The sequence below is a fragment of the Haliotis asinina genome, chromosome 12 (genome assembly GCF_037392515.1).
Source record: "Haliotis asinina isolate JCU_RB_2024 chromosome 12, JCU_Hal_asi_v2, whole genome shotgun sequence".
Classification (NCBI taxonomy): domain Eukaryota; kingdom Metazoa; phylum Mollusca; class Gastropoda; order Lepetellida; family Haliotidae; genus Haliotis; species Haliotis asinina.
Window position 1 is genome coordinate 24,951,969 of NC_090291.1, and position 18,986 is coordinate 24,970,954.

Consider the following 18,986-nt stretch of genomic DNA (forward strand, 5'->3'; position numbering starts at 1 on the left):
GAGGGTTCCTGATGGAGTGCTAGAGGGTCAAAACACAGTTTCGTGAAAGTCAACTTTGGCACCCCAGGAAGGGTAATCCCGTGAAAGGTTGATAGTGGATACATTATTGTTTGGAAAGAGGTAAAAATGTGAATCGGAGCTACAGCTCTTAAAATCAGCTCAAATGATAGAGGAGGGTTACTGATGGAGTGTTAGAGGGTCAAAACACAGTTTCATGAAAGTCAACTTTGGCACCCCCGGAAGGGTAATCCCATGAAAGGGTTATAGTGGATACGTCCTGCTTTGCAAAGAGGCAGAGAGGTGAATCGGACCTACAGGTTTTAAAATCGCCTCAAATGATAGAGGAGGGTTCCTGATGGAGTGCTAGAGGGTCAAAACACAGTTTCGTGAAAGTCAACTTTGGCACCCCAGGAAGGGTAATCCCGTGAATGGGTAATAGTGGATACATCATTCTTTGGAAATAGGTACAAACGTGAATCTGAGATACAGCTCTTAAAACCAGCTCAAATGATAGAGGAGGGTTGCTGATTTAGTGCTAGAGGATCAAAACAAAGTTTCGTGAAAGTCAACTTTGGCACCCCAGGAAGGGTAATGCCGTGAAAGGGTTATAGTGGATACGTCCTGCTTTGCAAATAGGCAGAGAGGTGAATGGGAGCTACAGGTTTTAAAATCGCCTCAAATGATAGAGGAGGGTTCCTGATGGAGTGCTAGAGGGTCAAAACACAGTTTCGTGAAAGTCAACTTTGGCACCCCAGGAAGGGTAATCCCGTGAATGGGTGATAGTGGATACATCATTGATTGGAAATAGGTACAAACGTGAATCTGAGATACAGCTCTTAAAACCAGCTCAAATGATAGAGGAGGGTTCCTGATGGAGTGCTAGAGGGTCAAAACACAGTTTCCTGAAAGTCAACTTTGGCACCCCAGGAAGGGTAGTCCCGTGAATGGGTAATAGTGGATACATCATTGTTTGGAAATAGGTACAAACGTGAATCTGAGATACAGCTCTTAAAACCAGCTCAAATGATAGAGGAGGGTTGCTGATTTAGTGCTGGAGGATCAAAACAAAGTTTCGTGAAAGTCAACTTTGGCACCCCAGGAAGGGTAATGCCGTGAAAGGGTTATAGTGGATACGTCCTGCTTTGCAAATAGGCAGAGAGGTGAATGGGAGCTACAGGTTTTAAAATCGCCTTAAATGATAGAAGAGGGTTCCTGATGGAGTGCTAGAGGGTCAAAACACAGTTTCGTGAAAGTCAACTTTGGCACCCCAGGAAGGGTAATCCCGTGAAAGGTTGATAGTGGATACATTATTGTTTGGAAAGAGGTAAAAATGTGAATCGGAGCTACAGCTCTTAAAATCAGCTCAAATGATAGAGGAGGGTTCCTGATGGAGTGCTAGAGGGTCAAAACACAGTTTCATGAAAGTCAACTTTGGCACCCAAGGAAAGGCAATCCCGTGAATGGGTAGTAGTGGATACACCATTCTTTGGAAATAGGTACAAACGTGAATCTGAGATACAGCTCTCAAAGCCAGCTCAAACGATAGAAGAGGGTTCCTGATGGAGTGCTAGAGGGTCACAACAGAGTTTCGTGAAATTCAACTTTGGCACCCCAGGAAGGGTAATCCCGTGAATGGGTAATAGTGGATGCATCATAGTTTGGAAATAGGTAGAAAGGTGAATCGGAGATACAGCTCTTAAAGCCAGCTCAAATGATAGAAGAGGGTTCCTGATGGAGTGCTAGAGGGTCAAAACACAGTTTCGTGAAAGTCAACTTTGGCACCCCAGGAAGGGTAATCCCGTGAATGGGTGATAGTGGATACATCATGGATTGGAAATAGGTACAAACGTGAATCTGAGATACAGCTCTTAAAACCAGCTCAAATGATAGAGGAGGGTTCCTGATGGAGTGCTAGAGGGTCAAAACACAGTTTCCTGAAAGTCAACTTTGGCACCCCAGGAAGGGTAGTCCCGTGAATGGGTAATAGTGGATACATCATTGTTTGGAAATAGGTACAAACGTGAATCTGAGATACAGCTCTTAAAACCAGCTCAAATGATAGAGGAGGGTTGCTGATTTAGTGCTGGAGGATCAAAACAAAGTTTCGTGAAAGTCAACTTTGGCACCCCAGGAAGGGTAATGCCGTGAAAGGGTTATAGTGGATACGTCCTGCTTTGCAAATAGGCAGAGAGGTGAATGGGAGCTACAGGTTTTAAAATCGCCTTAAATGATAGAAGAGGGTTCCTGATGGAGTGCTAGAGGGTCAAAACACAGTTTCGTGAAAGTCAACTTTGGCACCCCAGGAAGGGTAATCCCGTGAAAGGTTGATAGTGGATACATTATTGTTTGGAAAGAGGTAAAAATGTGAATCGGAGCTACAGATCTTAAAATCAGCTCAAATGATAGAGGAGGGTTCCTGATGGAGTGCTAGAGGGTCAAAACACAGTTTCATGAAAGTCAACTTTGGCACCCAAGGAAAGGCAATCCCGTGAATGGGTAGTAGTGGATGCATCATAGTTTGGAAATAGGTAGAAAGGTGAATCGGAGATACAGCTCTTAAAGCCAGCTCAAATGATAGAAGAGGGTTCCTGATGGAGTGCTAGAGGGTCAAAACACAGTTTCGTGAAAGTCAACTTTGGCACCCCAGGAAGGGTAATCCCGTGAATGGGTAATAGTGGATGCATCATAGTTTGGAAATAGGTAGAAAGGTGAATCGGAGATACAGCTCTTAAAGCCAGCTCAAATGATAGAAGAGGGTTCCTGATGGAGTGCTAGAGGGTCAAAACACAGTTTCGTGAAAGTCAACTTTGGCACCCCAGGAAGGGTAATCCCGTGAATGGGTGATAGTGGATACATCATGGATTGGAAATAGGTACAAACGTGAATCTGAGATACAGCTCTTAAAACCAGCTCAAATGATAGAGGAGGGTTCCTGATGGAGTGCTAGAGGGTCAAAACACAGTTTCCTGAAAGTCAACTTTGGCACCCCAGGAAGGGTAGTCCCGTGAATGGGTAATAGTGGATACATCATTGTTTGGAAATAGGTACAAACGTGAATCTGAGATACAGCTCTTAAAACCAGCTCAAATGATAGAGGAGGGTTGCTGATTTAGTGCTGGAGGATCAAAACAAAGTTTCGTGAAAGTCAACTTTGGCACCCCAGGAAGGGTAATGCCGTGAAAGGGTTATAGTGGATACGTCCTGCTTTGCAAATAGGCAGAGAGGTGAATGGGAGCTACAGGTTTTAAAATCGCCTTAAATGATAGAAGAGGGTTCCTGATGGAGTGCTAGAGGGTCAAAACACAGTTTCGTGAAAGTCAACTTTGGCACCCCAGGAAGGGTAATCCCGTGAAAGGTTGATAGTGGATACATTATTGTTTGGAAAGAGGTAAAAATGTGAATCGGAGCTACAGATCTTAAAATCAGCTCAAATGATAGAGGAGGGTTCCTGATGGAGTGCTAGAGGGTCAAAACACAGTTTCATGAAAGTCAACTTTGGCACCCAAGGAAAGGCAATCCCGTGAATGGGTAGTAGTGGATACACCATTCTTTGGAAATAGGTACAAACGTGAATCTGAGATACAGCTCTCAAAGCCAGCTCAAACGATAGAAGAGGGTTCCTGATGGAGTGCTAGAGGGTCACAACAGAGTTTCGTGAAATTCAACTTTGGCACCCCAGGAAGGGTAATCCCGTGAATGGGTAATAGTGGATGCATCATAGTTTGGAAATAGGTAGAAAGGTGAATCGGAGATACAGCTCTTAAAGCCAGCTCAAATGATAGAAGAGGGTTCCTGATGGAGTGCTAGAGGGTCAAAACACAGTTTCGTGAAAGTCAACTTTGGCACCCCAGGAAGGGTAATCCCGTGAATGGGTGATAGTGGATACATCATGGATTGGAAATAGGTACAAACGTGAATCTGAGATACAGCTCTTAAAACCAGCTCAAATGATAGAGGAGGGTTCCTGATGGAGTGCTAGAGGGTCAAAACACAGTTTCCTGAAAGTCAACTTTGGCACCCCAGGAAGGGTAGTCCCGTGAATGGGTAATAGTGGATACATCATTGTTTGGAAATAGGTACAAACGTGAATCTGAGATACAGCTCTTAAAACCAGCTCAAATGATAGAGGAGGGTTGCTGATTTAGTGCTGGAGGATCAAAACAAAGTTTCGTGAAAGTCAACTTTGGCACCCCAGGAAGGGTAATGCCGTGAAAGGGTTATAGTGGATACGTCCTGCTTTGCAAATAGGCAGAGAGGTGAATGGGAGCTACAGGTTTTAAAATCGCCTTAAATGATAGAAGAGGGTTCCTGATGGAGTGCTAGAGGGTCAAAACACAGTTTCGTGAAAGTCAACTTTGGCACCCCAGGAAGGGTAATCCCGTGAAAGGTTGATAGTGGATACATTATTGTTTGGAAAGAGGTAAAAATGTGAATCGGAGCTACAGATCTTAAAATCAGCTCAAATGATAGAGGAGGGTTCCTGATGGAGTGCTAGAGGGTCAAAACACAGTTTCATGAAAGTCAACTTTGGCACCCAAGGAAAGGCAATCCCGTGAATGGGTAGTAGTGGATGCATCATAGTTTGGAAATAGGTAGAAAGGTGAATCGGAGATACAGCTCTTAAAGCCAGCTCAAATGATAGAAGAGGGTTCCTGATGGAGTGCTAGAGGGTCAAAACACAGTTTCGTGAAAGTCAACTTTGGCACCCCAGGAAGGGTAATCCCGTGAATGGGTAATAGTGGATGCATCATAGTTTGGAAATAGGTAGAAAGGTGAATCGGAGATACAGCTCTTAAAGCCAGCTCAAATGATAGAAGAGGGTTCCTGATGGAGTGCTAGAGGGTCAAAACACAGTTTCGTGAAAGTCAACTTTGGCACCCCAGGAAGGGTAATCCCGTGAATGGGTGATAGTGGATACATCATGGATTGGAAATAGGTACAAACGTGAATCTGAGATACAGCTCTTAAAACCAGCTCAAATGATAGAGGAGGGTTCCTGATGGAGTGCTAGAGGGTCAAAACACAGTTTCCTGAAAGTCAACTTTGGCACCCCAGGAAGGGTAGTCCCGTGAATGGGTAATAGTGGATACATCATTGTTTGGAAATAGGTACAAACGTGAATCTGAGATACAGCTCTTAAAACCAGCTCAAATGATAGAGGAGGGTTGCTGATTTAGTGCTGGAGGATCAAAACAAAGTTTCGTGAAAGTCAACTTTGGCACCCCAGGAAGGGTAATGCCGTGAAAGGGTTATAGTGGATACGTCCTGCTTTGCAAATAGGCAGAGAGGTGAATGGGAGCTACAGGTTTTAAAATCGCCTTAAATGATAGAAGAGGGTTCCTGATGGAGTGCTAGAGGGTCAAAACACAGTTTCGTGAAAGTCAACTTTGGCACCCCAGGAAGGGTAATCCCGTGAAAGGTTGATAGTGGATACATTATTGTTTGGAAAGAGGTAAAAATGTGAATCGGAGCTACAGATCTTAAAATCAGCTCAAATGATAGAGGAGGGTTCCTGATGGAGTGCTAGAGGGTCAAAACACAGTTTCATGAAAGTCAACTTTGGCACCCAAGGAAAGGCAATCCCGTGAATGGGTAGTAGTGGATACACCATTCTTTGGAAATAGGTACAAACGTGAATCTGAGATACAGCTCTCAAAGCCAGCTCAAACGATAGAAGAGGGTTCCTGATGGAGTGCTAGAGGGTCACAACAGAGTTTCGTGAAATTCAACTTTGGCACCCCAGGAAGGGTAATCCCGTGAATGGGTAATAGTGGATGCATCATAGTTTGGAAATAGGTAGAAAGGTGAATCGGAGATACAGCTCTTAAAGCCAGCTCAAATGATAGAAGAGGGTTCCTGATGGAGTGCTAGAGGGTCAAAACACAGTTTCATGAAAGTCAACTTTGGCACCCCAGGAAGGGTAATCCCATGAAAGGGTTATAGTGGATACGTCCTGCTTTGCAAAGAGGCAGAGAGGTGAATCGGACATACAGGTTTTAAAATCGCCTCAAATGATAGAGGAGGGTTCCTGATGGAGTGCTAGAGGGTCAAAACACAGTTTCGTGAAAGTCAACTTTGGCACCCCAGGAAGGGTAATCCCGTGAATGGGTGATAGTGGATACATCATTGATTGGAAATAGGTACAAACGTGAATCTGAGATACAGCTCTTAAAACCAGCTCAAATGATAGAGGAGGGTTCCTGATGGAGTGCTAGAGGGTCACAACAGAGTTTCGTGAAATTCAACTTTGGCACCCCAGGAAGGGTAATCCCGTGAATGGGTAATAGTAGATGCATCATAGTTTGGAAATAGGTAGAAAGGTGAATCGGAGATACAGCTCTTAAAACCAGCTCAAATGATAGAAGAGGGTTCCTGATGGAGTGCTAGAGGGTCAAAACACAGTTTCATGAAAGTCAACTTTGGCACCCCAGGAAGGGTAATCCCGTGAATGGGTAATAGTGGATACATCATTGTTTGGAAATAGGTACAAACGTGAATCTGTGATACAGCTCTTAAAACCAGCTCAAATGATAGAGGAGGGTTCCTGTTGGAGTGCTAGAGGGTCAAAACACAGTTTCGTGAAAGTCAACTTTGGCACCCCAGGAAGGGTAGTCCCGTGAAAGTTTGATAGTGGATACATTTTTGTTTGGAAAGAGGTAAAAATGTGAATCGGAGCTACAGCTCTTAAAATCAGCTCAAGTGATAGAGGAGGGTTCCTGATGGAGTGCTAGAGGGTCAAAACACAGTTTCCTGAAAGTCAACTTTGGCACCCCAGGAAGGGTAATCCCGTGAATGGGTGATAGTGGATACATCATTGATTGGAAATAGGTACAAACGTGAATCTGAGATACAGCTCTTAAAACCAGCTCAAATGATAGAGGAGGGTTCCTGATGGAGTGCTAGAGGGTCAAAACACAGTTTCCTGAAAGTCAACTTTGGCACCCCAGGAAGGGTAGTCCCGTGAATGGGTAATAGTGGATACATCATTGTTTGGAAATAGGTACAAACGTGAATCTGAGATACAGCTCTTAAAACCAGCTCAAATGATGGAGGAGGGTTGCTGATTTAGTGCTGGAGGATCAAAACAAAGTTTCGTGAAAGTCAACTTTGGCACCCCAGGAAGGGTAATGCCGTGAAAGGGTTATAGTGGATACGTCCTGCTTTGCAAATAGGCAGAGAGGTGAATGGGAGCTACAGGTTTTAAAATCGCCTTAAATGATAGAAGAGGGTTCCTGATGGAGTGCTAGAGGGTCAAAACACAGTTTCGTGAAAGTCAACTTTGGCACCCCAGGAAGGGTAATCCCGTGAAAGGTTGATAGTGGATACATTATTGTTTGGAAAGAGGTAAAAATGTGAATCGGAGCTACAGCTCTTAAAATCAGCTCAAATGATAGAGGAGGGTTCCTGATGGAGTGCTAGAGGGTCAAAACACAGTTTCATGAAAGTCAACTTTGGCACCCAAGGAAAGGCAATCCCGTGAATGGGTAGTAGTGGATACACCATTGTTTGGAAATAGGTACAAACGTAAATCTGAGATACAGCTCTCAAAGCCAGCTCAAACGATAGAAGAGGGTTCCTGATGGAGTGCTAGAGGGTCACAACAGAGTTTCGTGAAATTCAACTTTGGCACCCCAGGAAGGGTAATCCCGTGAATGGGTAATAGTGGATGCATCATAGTTTGGAAATAGGTAGAAAGGTGAATCGGAGATACAGCTCTTAAAACCAGCTCAAATGATAGAAGAGGGTTCCTGATGGAGTGCTAGAGGGTCAAAACACAGTTTCATGAAAGTCAACTTTGGCACCCCAGGAAGGGTAATCCCGTGAATGGGTAATAGTGGATACATCATTGTTTGGAAATAGGTACAAACGTGAATCTGTGATACAGCTCTTAAAACCAGCTCAAATGATAGAGGAGGGTTCCTGTTGGAGTGCTAGAGGGTCAAAACACAGTTTCGTGAAAGTCAACTTTGGCACCCCAGGAAGGGTCATCCCGTGAAAGGTTGATAGTGGATACATTATTGTTTGGAAAGAGGTAAAAATGTGAATCGGAGCTACAGCTCTTAAAATCAGCTCAAGTGATAGAGGAGGGTTCCTGATGGAGTGCTAGAGGGTCAAAACACAGTTTCCTGAAAGTCAACTTTGGCACCCCAGGAAGGGTAATCCCATGAAAGGGTTATAGTGGATACGTCCTGCTTTGCAAAGAGGCAGAGAGGTGAATCGGACCTACAGGTTTTAAAATCGCCTCAAATGATAGAGGAGGGTTCCTGATGGAGTGCTAGAGGGTCAAAACACAGTTTCGTGAAAGTCAACTTTGGCACCCCAGGAAGGGTAATCCCGTGAATGGGTGATAGTGGATACATCATTGATTGGAAATAGGTACAAACGTGAATCTGAGATACAGCTCTTAAAACCAGCTCAAATGATAGAGGAGGGTTCCTGATGGAGTGCTAGAGGGTCACAACAGAGTTTCGTGAAATTCAACTTTGGCACCCCAGGAAGGGTAATCCCGTGAATGGGTAATAGTGGATGCATCATAGTTTGGAAATAGGTAGAAAGGTGAATCGGAGATACAGCTCTTAAAACCAGCTCAAATGATAGAAGAGGGTTCCTGATGGAGTGCTAGAGGGTCAAAACACAGTTTCATGAAAGTCAACTTTGGCACCCCAGGAAGGGTAATCCCGTGAATGGGTAATAGTGGATACATCATTGTTTGGAAATAGGTACAAACGTGAATCTGTGATACAGCTCTTAAAACCAGCTCAAATGATAGAGGAGGGTTCCTGTTGGAGTGCTAGAGGGTCAAAACACAGTTTCGTGAAAGTCAACTTTGGCACCCCAGGAAGGGTCATCCCGTGAAAGGTTGATAGTGGAGACATTATTGTTTGGAAAGAGGTAAAAATGTGAATCGGAGCTACAGCTCTTAAAATCAGCTCAAGTGATAGAGGAGGGTTCCTGATGGAGTGCTAGAGGGTCAAAACACAGTTTCCTGAAAGTCAACTTTGGCACCCCAGGAAGGGTAATCCCATGAAAGGGTTATAGTGGATACGTCCTGCTTTGCAAAGAGGCAGAGAGGTGAATCGGACCTACAGGTTTTAAAATCGCCTCAAGTGATAGAGGAGGGTTCCTGATGGAGTGCTAGAGGGTCAAAACACAGTTTCGTGAAAGTCAACTTTGGCACCCCAGGAAGGGTAATCCCGTGAATGGGTGATAGTGGATACATCATTGTTTGGAAATAGGTACAAACGTGAATCTGAGATACAGCTCTTAAAACCAGCTCAAATGATAGAGGAGGGTTCCTGATGGAGTGCTAGAGGGTCAAAACACAGTTTCCTGAAAGTCAACTTTGGCACCCCAGGAAGGGTAGTCCCGTGAATGGGTAATAGTGGATACATCATTGTTTGGAAATAGGTACAAACGTCAATCTGAGATACAGCTCTTAAAACCAGCTCAAATGATAGAGGAGGGTTGCTGATTTAGTGCTGGAGGATCAAAACAAAGTTTCGTGAAAGTCAACTTTGGCACCCCAGGAAGGGTAATGCCGTGAAAGGGTTATAGTGGATACGTCCTGCTTTGCAAATAGGCAGAGAGGTGAATGGGAGCTACAGGTTTTAAAATCGCCTTAAATGATAGAAGAGGGTTCCTGATGGAGTGCTAGAGGGTCAAAACACAGTTTCGTGAAAGTCAACTTTGGCACCCCAGGAAGGGTAATCCCGTGAAAGGTTGATAGTGGATACATTATTGTTTGGAAAGAGGTAAAAATGTGAATCGGAGCTACAGCTCTTAAAATCAGCTCAAATGATAGAGGAGGGTTCCTGATGGAGTGCTAGAGGGTCAAAACACAGTTTCATGAAAGTCAACTTTGGCACCCAAGGAAAGGCAATCCCGTGAATGGGTAGTAGTGGATACACCATTCTTTGGAAATAGGTACAAACGTGAATCTGAGATACAGCTCTCAAAGCCAGCTCAAACGATAGAAGAGGGTTCTTCATGGAGTGCTAGAGGGTCACAACAGAGTTTCGTGAAATTCAACTTTGGCACCCCAGGAAGGGTAATCCCGTGAATGGGTAATAGTGGATGCATCATAGTTTGGAAATAGGTAGAAAGGTGAATCTGAGATACAGCTCTTAAAAGCAGCTCAAATGATAGAAGAGGGTTCCTGATGGAGTGCTAGAGGGTCAAAACACAGTTTCATGAAAGTCAACTTTGGCACTCCAGGAAGGGTAATCCCGTGAATGGGTAATAGTGGATACATCATTGTTTGGAAATAGGTACAAACGTGAATCTGTGATACAGCTCTTAAAACCAGCTCAAATGATAGAGGAGGGTTCCTGATGGAGTGCTAGAGGGTCACAACAGAGTTTCGTGAAAGTCAACTTTGGCACCCCAGGAAGGGTAATCCCGTGAAAGGTTGATAGTGGATACATTATTGTTTGGAAAGAGGTAAAAATGTGAATCGGAGCTACAGCTCTTAAAATCAGCTCAAGTGATAGAGGAGGGTTCCTGATGGAGTGCTAGAGGGTCAAAACACAGTTTCCTGAAAGTCAACTTTGGCACCCCAGGAAGGGTAATCCCGTGAAAGGTTGATAGTGGATACATTATTGTTTGGAAAGAGGTAGAAATGTCAATCGGAGCTACAGCTCTTAAAACCAGCTCAAATGATAGAGGAGGGTTCCTGATGGAGTGCTAGAGGGTCAAAACACAGTTTCCTGAAAGTAAACTTTGGCACCCCAGGAAGGGTAATCCCGTGAATGGGTAATAGTGGATACATCATTCTTTGGAAATAGGTACTAACGTGAATCTGTGATACAGCTCTTAAAACCAGCTCAAATGATAGAGGAGGGTTCTTCATGGAGTGCTAGAGGGTCACAACAGAGTTTCGTGAAATTCAACTTTGGCACCCCAGGAAGGGTAATCCCGTGAATGGGTAATAGTGGATGCATCATAGTTTGGAAATAGGTAGAAAGGTGAATCGGAGATACAGCTCTTAAAACCAGCTCAAATGATAGAAGAGGGTTCCTGATGGAGTGCTAGAGGGTCACAACATAGTTTTGTCAAAGTCAACTTTGGCACCCCAGGAAGGGTAATCCCGTGAATGGGTGATCGTGGATACGTCATAGTTTGGAAATAGGTAAAAAGGTGAATCGGAGCTACAGCTCTTAAAACCAGCTCAAATGATAGAAGAGGGTTCCTGATGGAGTGCTAGAGGGTCAAAACACAGTTTCATGAAAGTCAACTTTGGCACCCCAGGAAGGGTAATGCCGTGAATGGGTAATAGTGGATACATCATTGTTTGGAAATAGGTACTAACGTGAATCTGTGATACAGCTCTTAAAACCAGCTCAAATGATGGAGGAGGGTTCCTGATGGAGTGCTGGAGGGTCAAAACACAGTTTCATGAAAGTCAACTTTGGCACCCCAGGAAGGGTAATCCCGTGAATGGGTAATAGTGGACACATCATTGTTTGGAAATAGGTACAAACGTGAATCTGAGATACAGCTCTTAAAACCAGCTCAAATGATAGAGGAGGGTTGCTGATTTAGTGCTGGAGGATCAAAACAAAGTTTCGTGAAAGTCAACTTTGGCACCCCAGGAAGGGTAATGCCGTGAAAGGGTTATAGTGGATACGTCCTGCTTTGCAAATAGGCAGAGAGGTGAATGGGAGCTACAGGTTTTAAAATCGCCTTAAATGATAGAAGAGGGTTCCTGATGGAGTGCTAGAGGGTCAAAACACAGTTTCGTGAAAGTCAACTTTGGCACCCCAGGAAGGGTAATCCCGTGAAAGGTTGATAGTGGATACATTATTGTTTGGAAAGAGGTAAAAATGTGAATCGGAGCTACAGCTCTTAAAATCAGCTCAAATGATAGAGGAGGGTTCCTGATGGAGTGCTAGAGGGTCAAAACACAGTTTCATGAAAGTCAACTTTGGCACCCAAGGAAAGGCAATCCCGTGAATGGGTAGTAGTGGATACACCATTCTTTGGAAATAGGTACAAACGTGAATCTGAGATACAGCTCTCAAAGCCAGCTCAAACGATAGAAGAGGGTTCTTCATGGAGTGCTAGAGGGTCACAACAGAGTTTCGTGAAATTCAACTTTGGCACCCCAGGAAGGGTAATCCCGTGAATGGGTAATAGTGGATGCATCATAGTTTGGAAATAGGTAGAAAGGTGAATCGGAGATACAGCTCTTAAAAGCAGCTCAAATGATAGAAGAGGGTTCCTGATGGAGTGCTGGAGGGTCAAAACACAGTTTCATGAAAGTCAACTTTGGCACCCCAGGAAGGGTAATCCCGTGAATGGGTAATAGTGGATACATCATTGTTTGGAAATAGGTACAAACGTGAATCTGTGATACAGCTCTTAAAACCAGCTCAAATGATAGAGGAGGGTTCCTGATGGAGTGCTAGAGGGTCATAACAGAGTTTCGTGAAAGTCAACTTTGGCACCCCAGGAAGGGTAATCCCGTGAAAGGTTGATAGTGGATACATTATTGTTTGGAAAGAGGTAAAAATGTGAATCGGAGCTACAGCTCTTAAAATCAGCTGAAGTGATAGAGGAGGGTTCCTGATGGAGTGCTAGAGGGTCAAAACACAGTTTCCTGAAAGTCAACTTTGGCACCCCAGGAAGGGTAATCCCGTGAAAGGGTAATAGTGGATGCATCATAGTTTGGAAATAGGTAGAAAGGTGAATCGGAGATACAGCTCTTAAAAGCAGCTCAAATGATAGAAGAGGGTTCCTGATGGAGTGCTGGAGGGTCAAAACACAGTTTCATGAAAGTCAACTTTGGCACCCCAGGAAGGGTAATCCCGTGAATGGGTAATAGTGGATACATCATTGTTTGGAAATAGGTACAAACGTGAATCTGTGATACAGCTCTTAAAACCAGCTCAAATGATAGAGGAGGGTTCCTGATGGAGTGCTAGAGGGTCACAACAGAGTTTCGTGAAAGTCAACTTTGGCACCCCAGGAAGGGTAATCCCGTGAAAGGTTGATAGTGGATACATTATTGTTTGGAAAGAGGTAAAAATGTGAATCGGAGCTACAGCTCTTAAAATCAGCTCAAGTGATAGAGGAGGGTTCCTGATGGAGTGCTAGAGGGTCAAAACACAGTTTCCTGAAAGTCAACTTTGGCACCCCAGGAAGGGTAATCCCGTGAAAGGTTGATAGTGGATACATTATTGTTTGGAAAGAGGTAGAAATGTCAATCGGAGCTACAGCTCTTAAAACCAGCTCAAATGATAGAGGAGGGTTCCTGATGGAGTGCTAGAGGGTCAAAACACAGTTTCCTGAAAGTCAACTTTGGCACCCCAGGAAGGGTAATCCCGTGAATGGGTAATAGTGGATACATCATTCTTTGGAAATAGGTACTAACGTGAATCTGTGATACAGCTCTTAAAACCAGCTCAAATGATAGAGGAGGGTTCTTCATGGAGTGCTAGAGGGTCACAACAGAGTTTCGTGAAATTCAACTTTGGCACCCCAGGAAGGGTAATCCCGTGAATGGGTAATAGTGGATGCATCATAGTTTGGAAATAGGTAGAAAGGTGAATCGGAGATACAGCTCTTAAAACCAGCTCAAATGATAGAAGAGGGTTCCTGATGGAGTGCTAGAGGGTCACAACATAGTTTTGTCAAAGTCAACTTTGGCACCCCAGGAAGGGTAATCCCGTGAATGGGTGATCGTGGATACGTCATAGTTTGGAAATAGGTAAAAAGGTGAATCGGAGCTACAGCTCTTAAAACCAGCTCAAATGATAGAAGAGGGTTCCTGATGGAGTGCTGGAGGGTCAAAACACAGTTTCATGAAAGTCAACTTTGGCACCCCAGGAAGGGTAATGCCGTGAATGGGTAATAGTGGATACATCATTGTTTGGAAATAGGTACTAACGTGAATCTGTGATACAGCTCTTAAAACCAGCTCAAATGATAGAGGAGGGTTCCTGATGGAGTGCTGGAGGGTCAAAACACAGTTTCATGAAAGTCAACTTTGGCACCCCAGGAAGGGTAATCCCGTGAATGGGTAATAGTGGACACATCATTGTTTGGAAATAGGTACAAACGTGAATCTGAGATACAGCTCTTAAAACCAGCTCAAATGATAGAGGAGGGTTGCTGATTTAGTGCTGGAGGATCAAAACAAAGTTTCGTGAAAGTCAACTTTGGCACCCCAGGAAGGGTAATGCCGTGAAAGGGTTATAGTGGATACGTCCTGCTTTGCAAATAGGCAGAGAGGTGAATGGGAGCTACAGGTTTTTAAATCGCCTTAAATGATAGAAGAGGGTTCCTGATGGAGTGCTAGAGGGTCAAAACACAGTTTCGTGAAAGTCAACTTTGGCACCCCAGGAAGGGTAATCCCGTGAAAGGTTGATAGTGGATACATTATTGTTTGGAAAGAGGTAAAAATGTGAATCGGAGCTACAGCTCTTAAAATCAGCTCAAATGATAGAGGAGGGTTCCTGATGGAGTGCTAGAGGGTCAAAACACAGTTTCATGAAAGTCAACTTTGGCACCCAAGGAAAGGCAATCCCGTGAATGGGTAGTAGTGGATACACCATTCTTTGGAAATAGGTACAAACGTGAATCTGAGATACAGCTCTCAAAGCCAGCTCAAACGATAGAAGAGGGTTCTTCATGGAGTGCTAGAGGGTCACAACAGAGTTTCGTGAAATTCAACTTTGGCACCCCAGGAAGGGTAATCCCGTGAATGGGTAATAGTGGATGCATCATAGTTTGGAAATAGGTAGAAAGGTGAATCGGAGATACAGCTCTTAAAAGCAGCTCAAATGATAGAAGAGGGTTCCTGATGGAGTGCTGGAGGGTCAAAACACAGTTTCATGAAAGTCAACTTTGGCACCCCAGGAAGGGTAATCCCGTGAATGGGTAATAGTGGATACATCATTGTTTGGAAATAGGTACAAACGTGAATCTGTGATACAGCTCTTAAAACCAGCTCAAATGAAAGAGGAGGGTTCCTGATGGAGTGCTAGAGGGTCACAACAGAGTTTCGTGAAAGTCAACTTTGGCACCCCAGGAAGGGTAATCCCGTGAAAGGTTGATAGTGGATACATTATTGTTTGGAAAGAGGTAAAAATGTGAATCGGAGCTACAGCTCTTAAAATCAGCTCAAGTGATAGAGGAGGGTTCCTGATGGAGTGCTAGAGGGTCAAAACACAGTTTCCTGAAAGTCAACTTTGGCACCCCAGGAAGGGTAATCCCGTGAAAGGTTGATAGTGGATACATTATTGTTTGGAAAGAGGTAGAAATGTAAATCGGAGCTACAGCTCTTAAAACCAGCTCAAATGATAGAGGAGGGTTCCTGATGGAGTGCTAGAGGGTCAAAACACAGTTTCCTGAAAGTCAACTTTGGCACCCCAGGAAGGGTAATCCCGTGAATGGGTAATAGTGGATACATCATTCTTTGGAAATAGGTACTAACGTGAATCTGTGATACAGCTCTTAAAACCAGCTCAAATGATAGAGGAGGGTTCTTCATGGAGTGCTAGAGGGTCACAACAGAGTTTCGTGAAATTCAACTTTGGCACCCCAGGAAGGGTAATCCCGTGAATGGGTAATAGTGGATACATCATTGTTTGGAAATAGGTACAAACGTGAATCTGTGATACAGCTCTTAAAAGCAGCTCAAATGATAGAAGAGGGTTCCTGATGGAGTGCTGGAGGGTCAAAACACAGTTTCATGAAAGTCAACTTTGGCACCCCAGGAAGGGTAATCCCGTGAATGGGTAATAGTGGATACATCATTGTTTGGAAATAGGTACAAACGTGAATCTGTGATACAGCTCTTAAAACCAGCTCAAATGATAGAGGAGGGTTCCTGATGGAGTGCTAGAGGGTCACAACAGAGTTTCGTGAAAGTCAACTTTGGCACCCCAGGAAGGGTAATCCCGTGAAAGGTTGATAGTGGATACATTATTGTTTGGAAAGAGGTAAAAATGTGAATCGGAGCTACAGCTCTTAAAATCAGCTCAAGTGATAGAGGAGGGTTCCTGATGGAGTGCTAGAGGGTCAAAACACAGTTTCCTGAAAGTCAACTTTGGCACCCCAGGAAGGGTAATCCCGTGAAAGGTTGATAGTGGATACATTATTGTTTGGAAAGAGGTAGAAATGTCAATCGGAGCTACAGCTCTTAAAACCAGCTCAAATGATAGAGGAGGGTTCCTGATGGAGTGCTAGAGGGTCAAAACACAGTTTCCTGAAAGTCAACTTTGGCACCCCAGGAAGGGTAATCCCGTGAATGGGTAATAGTGGATACATCATTCTTTGGAAATAGGTACTAACGTGAATCTGTGATACAGCTCTTAAAACCAGCTCAAATGATAGAGGAGGGTTCTTCATGGAGTGCTAGAGGGTCACAACAGAGTTTCGTGAAATTCAACTTTGGCACCCCAGGAAGGGTAATCCCGTGAATGGGTAATAGTGGATGCATCATAGTTTGGAAATAGGTAGAAAGGTGAATCGGAGATACAGCTCTTAAAACCAGCTCAAATGATAGAAGAGGGTTCCTGATGGAGTGCTAGAGGGTCACAACATAGTTTTGTCAAAGTCAACTTTGGCACCCCAGGAAGGGTAATCCCGTGAATGGGTGATCGTGGATACGTCATAGTTTGGAAATAGGTAAAAAGGTGAATCGGAGCTACAGCTCTTAAAACCAGCTCAAATGATAGAAGAGGGTTCCTGATGGAGTGCTGGAGGGTCAAAACACAGTTTCATGAAAGTCAACTTTGGCACCCCAGGAAGGGTAATGCCGTGAATGGGTAATAGTGGATACATCATTGTTTGGAAATAGGTACTAACGTGAATCTGTGATACAGCTCTTAAAACCAGCTCAAATGATAGAGGAGGGTTCCTGATGGAGTGCTGGAGGGTCAAAACACAGTTTCATGAAAGTCAACTTTGGCACCCCAGGAAGGGTAATCCCGTGAATGGGTAATAGTGGACACATCATTGTTTGGAAATAGGTACAAACGTGAATCTGAGATACAGCTCTTAAAACCAGCTCAAATGATAGAGGAGGGTTGCTGATTTAGTGCTGGAGGATCAAAACAAAGTTTCGTGAAAGTCAACTTTGGCACCCCAGGAAGGGTAATGCCGTGAAAGGGTTATAGTGGATACGTCCTGCTTTGCAAATAGGCAGAGAGGTGAATGGGAGCTACAGGTTTTTAAATCGCCTTAAATGATAGAAGAGGGTTCCTGATGGAGTGCTAGAGGGTCAAAACACAGTTTCGTGAAAGTCAACTTTGGCACCCCAGGAAGGGTAATCCCGTGAAAGGTTGATAGTGGATACATTATTGTTTGGAAAGAGGTAAAAATGTGAATCGGAGCTACAGCTCTTAAAATCAGCTCAAATGATAGAGGAGGGTTCCTGATGGAGTGCTAGAGGGTCAAAACACAGTTTCATGAAAGTCAACTTTGGCACCCAAGGAAAGGCAATCCCGTGAATGGGTAGTAGTGGATACACCATTCTTTGGAAATAGGTACAAACGTGAATCTGAGATACAGCTCTCAAAGCCAGCTCAAACGATAGAAGAGGGTTCTTCATGGAGTGCTAGAGGGTCACAACAGAGTTTCGTGAAATTCAACTTTGGCACCCCAGGAAGGGTAATCCCGTGAATGGGTAATAGTGGATGCATCATAGTTTGGAAATAGGTAGAAAGGTGAATCGGAGATACAGCTCTTAAAAGCAGCTCAAATGATAGAAGAGGGTTCCTGATGGAGTGCTGGAGGGTCAAAACACAGTTTCATGAAAGTCAACTTTGGCACCCCAGGAAGGGTAATCCCGTGAATGGGTAATAGTGGATACATCATTGTTTGGAAATAGGTACAAACGTGAATCTGTGATACAGCTCTTAAAACCAGCTCAAATGAAAGAGGAGGGTTCCTGATGGAGTGCTAGAGGGTCACAACAGAGTTTCGTGAAAGTCAACTTTGGCACCCCAGGAAGGGTAATCCCGTGAAAGGTTGATAGTGGATACATTATTGTTTGGAAAGAGGTAAAAATGTGAATCGGAGCTACAGCTCTTAAAATCAGCTCAAGTGATAGAGGAGGGTTCCTGATGGAGTGCTAGAGGGTCAAAACACAGTTTCCTGAAAGTCAACTTTGGCACCCCAGGAAGGGTAATCCCGTGAAAGGTTGATAGTGGATACATTATTGTTTGGAAAGAGGTAGAAATGTAAATCGGAGCTACAGCTCTTAAAACCAGCTCAAATGATAGAGGAGGGTTCCTGATGGAGTGCTAGAGGGTCAAAACACAGTTTCCTGAAAGTCAACTTTGGCACCCCAGGAAGGGTAATCCCGTGAATGGGTAATAGTGGATACATCATTCTTTGGAAATAGGTACTAACGTGAATCTGTGATACAGCTCTTAAAACCAGCTCAAATGATAGAGGAGGGTTCTTCATGGAGTGCTAGAGGGTCACAACAGAGTTTCGTGAAATTCAACTTTGGCACCCCAGGAAGGGTAATCCCGTGAATGGGTAATAGTGGATGCATCATAGTTTGGAAATAGGTAGAAAGGTGAATCGGAGATACAGCTCTTAAAACCAGCTCAAATGATAGAAGAGGGTTCCTGATGGAGTGCTAGAGGGTCACAACATAGTTTTGTCAAAGTCAACTTTGGCACCCCAGGAAGGGTAATCCCGTGAATGGGTGATCGTGGATACGTCATAGTTTGGAAATAGGTAAAAAGGTGAATCGGAGATACAGCTCTTAAAACCAGCTCAAATGATAGAAGAGGGTTCCTGATGGAGTGCTAGAGGGTCAAAACACAGTTTCATGAAAGTCAACTTTGGCACCCCAGGAAGGGTAATGCCGTGAATGGGTAATAGTGGATACATCATTGTTTGGAAATAGGTACTAACGTGAATCTGTGATACAGCTCTTAAAACCAGCTCAAATGATAGAGGAGGGTTCCTGATGGAGTGCTGGAGGGTCAAAACACAGTTTCATGAAAGTCAACTTTGGCACCCCA

The 18,986-nt window shown here is 44.0% G+C and overlaps 1 protein-coding gene across 1 annotated transcript in view; it reads right to left on the reverse strand.

The window, feature by feature from the left end:
• Window positions 1-9,473: 9,473 nt before the first annotated feature.
• Window positions 9,474-18,986, reverse strand: part of LOC137257437 (putative testis-expressed protein 13C) — a 142,705-nt gene continuing 133,192 nt past the window's right edge. The window contains exons 19-33 of the mRNA XM_067794767.1: window positions 18,877-18,939; window positions 18,361-18,423; window positions 17,501-17,563; window positions 16,813-16,875; window positions 16,297-16,359; window positions 15,437-15,499; window positions 14,577-14,639; window positions 13,889-13,951; window positions 13,373-13,435; window positions 12,857-12,919; window positions 11,997-12,059; window positions 11,309-11,371; window positions 10,793-10,855; window positions 9,933-9,995; window positions 9,474-9,479 (exon numbers count right to left, since the gene is read on the reverse strand). Coding sequence (XP_067650868.1) covers window positions 9,474-9,479; window positions 9,933-9,995; window positions 10,793-10,855; window positions 11,309-11,371; window positions 11,997-12,059; window positions 12,857-12,919; window positions 13,373-13,435; window positions 13,889-13,951; window positions 14,577-14,639; window positions 15,437-15,499; window positions 16,297-16,359; window positions 16,813-16,875; window positions 17,501-17,563; window positions 18,361-18,423; window positions 18,877-18,939 — 888 coding nt within the window. The remainder of the gene's footprint in view (window positions 9,480-9,932; window positions 9,996-10,792; window positions 10,856-11,308; window positions 11,372-11,996; window positions 12,060-12,856; window positions 12,920-13,372; window positions 13,436-13,888; window positions 13,952-14,576; window positions 14,640-15,436; window positions 15,500-16,296; window positions 16,360-16,812; window positions 16,876-17,500; window positions 17,564-18,360; window positions 18,424-18,876; window positions 18,940-18,986) is intronic.